Source organism: Amblyomma maculatum, chromosome 7 (genome assembly GCF_055883805.1).
Source record: "Amblyomma maculatum isolate TAMU_Amacu chromosome 7, ASM5588380v1, whole genome shotgun sequence".
NCBI classification, from domain to species: Eukaryota; Metazoa; Arthropoda; class Arachnida; order Ixodida; family Ixodidae; genus Amblyomma; species Amblyomma maculatum.
Genome location: NC_139350.1, coordinates 51,795,722 through 51,797,683, shown reverse-complemented (window position 1 = coordinate 51,797,683; position 1,962 = coordinate 51,795,722). Strand labels below are relative to the sequence as shown.

The 1,962-nt window shown below is 55.1% G+C and overlaps 1 protein-coding gene across 1 annotated transcript; it reads right to left on the bottom strand.

Moving 5' to 3' along the window:
• Positions 1 to 823: 823 nt before the first annotated feature.
• LOC146183179 (uncharacterized) lies at positions 824 to 1,345 on the bottom strand. Its single transcript, XM_084608345.1, has one exon. It carries the CDS (start codon positions 1,343 to 1,345, stop codon positions 824 to 826), a length of 522 nt encoding a protein of 173 aa, XP_084464471.1.
• Between the last annotated feature and the right edge of the window lie 617 nt (positions 1,346 to 1,962).

The window sequence follows — 1,962 nt, the reverse complement described above, 5'->3', positions numbered from 1 at the left end:
TGCGCAGTGTAGGCACGCTGCGTTTTTGTCTACACCCCATGTTGCTGCCGATCGCAGCGCCACCTTTGTTTAAAAGTATGACGCTTGTGCATTAGGAGGATTTGGACCTCTGTTCGAGATTCTGCGAGATGTGTTCTCCTACCATCTGCAATCCCACACTTGAACGCGCGTCAAGGAACGTCACGAGAAAGTAGTGATGGTGTACCTCTTAACTCACACTCGCCGGATAAACGCCGATGAGAGACAAATGGTAAAGAAGAGGAATTGGATAGGCCATGGAGAAACATACTTGGTAGGCTTCGCCATTCCCCTCTTTCGAGATCCTCTTACTTTATATCCGAAATGGGCTGAAGCCTGTGCACTGTGCGAGTTTTATCTAGGTATGATGTTAATTATTACAAAACTAAACTCGCCTTGCGTGAACAACCTTGCCTTAACGAGCTGCCTGTGACGGAGCAGTACCGAATCCTCCGAGCTTCAGGTTCTTCTTGATAGGGGATGTGAAGAATTGGGGTTGGGGTGCACAACTCTATAACTGTCTCTAGTAGAATTTAGGGACCACCGCAACGGGGCTTTGCAGGGGAAGGGTAAGAGGAGATAAGTGATAAGTAGAGGGGTGAGGGGTAGGATGGGCAAGGGGCAGATAGGGGGGAGGAGATGGCGCGGGGACGCCGGAAGGACACGCCCGCGATGTTTAAGGCGGGGGCGAAGGTGGGAGTCTTCCAGAAACACTAGGAGCCTGAGGGCGGCAGTTTGTTTCGCTGACGCACCAGTTGGGGTGCAACACTTCATTAAGGGTCGACGAGGGAAGCCCCAGATGCCGTTATCCCAGTTGAAGGGCGGCTCGCTGCTGTTGCAGGGAGGGGCAGACACAGAGCAAGTGCTCGAGGATTTCTTGCGAGGCACCACACCGAACAAACACAGCATTGGCAGCACGACGGAGGTAGAACATTCTTTCGGTAGTCCACATACAGCCGACACGCAGTCGTAGTAGGTAGACAAAGTCGCCATGGTCGAAGGCTCGCGCGTCGAGTAGGCCGATGCGCTGGTTGGCTGCCACACGCTTGTCAGGGTGGTAGCGGCGAATGTAGCGAGCGATGATGAGCCTCGCTCCATCATAGTGCGAAGCTAATGTTGAGAGGGGCACGGGGAGGTAGTGCGCCTGCTTGGCCAGCTGGTCGGCGGTCTCATTTCTATGGACGCCAACCTGTGAGGGCATCCATTGGAAGACGACTTGAGCTCCGCGTAGCTCCAATTCGTCGAGCTTGGCGATGATGACGAGCGAGAGGTTGTGGCCTCTCTTGTGGTTGAGCAGACACTGCAACGCCGAACGGGAGTCGGTCATGATTGCAGCATTAATGGGGCGGGGCATTTCAAACATAAGGACGAGCTCTGCAACGGTTGAGGAGGTGGACGTGGGAAGCCTGCGCTGCTTTTTCAAGCCGAACGCAGGGCCAACACAAGCTGCCGTTGCAGTTTCCTTGGTTGGAAACGGATCCGTCGGTGTAGATGAACTAGAAGTTGGCATAGAGTTCATGCTGCACTGCGACTACCTCTTGCTGGAGAGCACAGAGCGGGGTGAAACGTTTTGTTGTTACACCCGGGAAGTGTGTGGCGACTTGTGGTGGTTGGTAAAGATGGGGAGGCCTGGAGAGGTGCGCTGAGTTGGGAAGAGGACCAAGGAGCTCGTTCAGGAGTAGGACAGCCCTTCCCACTCGTGAGCGGCTATTGCTGCGCAGGTAGCAGAGCAGAGGCGCGCACTCAGGTACTCGGCGGAAATGCTCGACATGGTTGAGGAGCGTTTGGAGCGCTCTGAGGGAGACGGGAGGAGGGCGCGTCTCCGCATTGGTGGCAGGGATTGTAGAGAAGATGGACGTAGAAAAGCCGAAGAGCTTTCCGATGGTCTGCGTCGAGGGAGTGCCATTTGCATTGTTGTGGGCGCCACTGACGACAGCGCCCCAA

Coding starts and splice junctions, on each gene's coding strand:
- LOC146183179 (XM_084608345.1), bottom strand. CDS start 1,345: ATGACCGACTCCCGTTCGGCGTTGCAGTGTCTGCTCAACCACAAGAGA.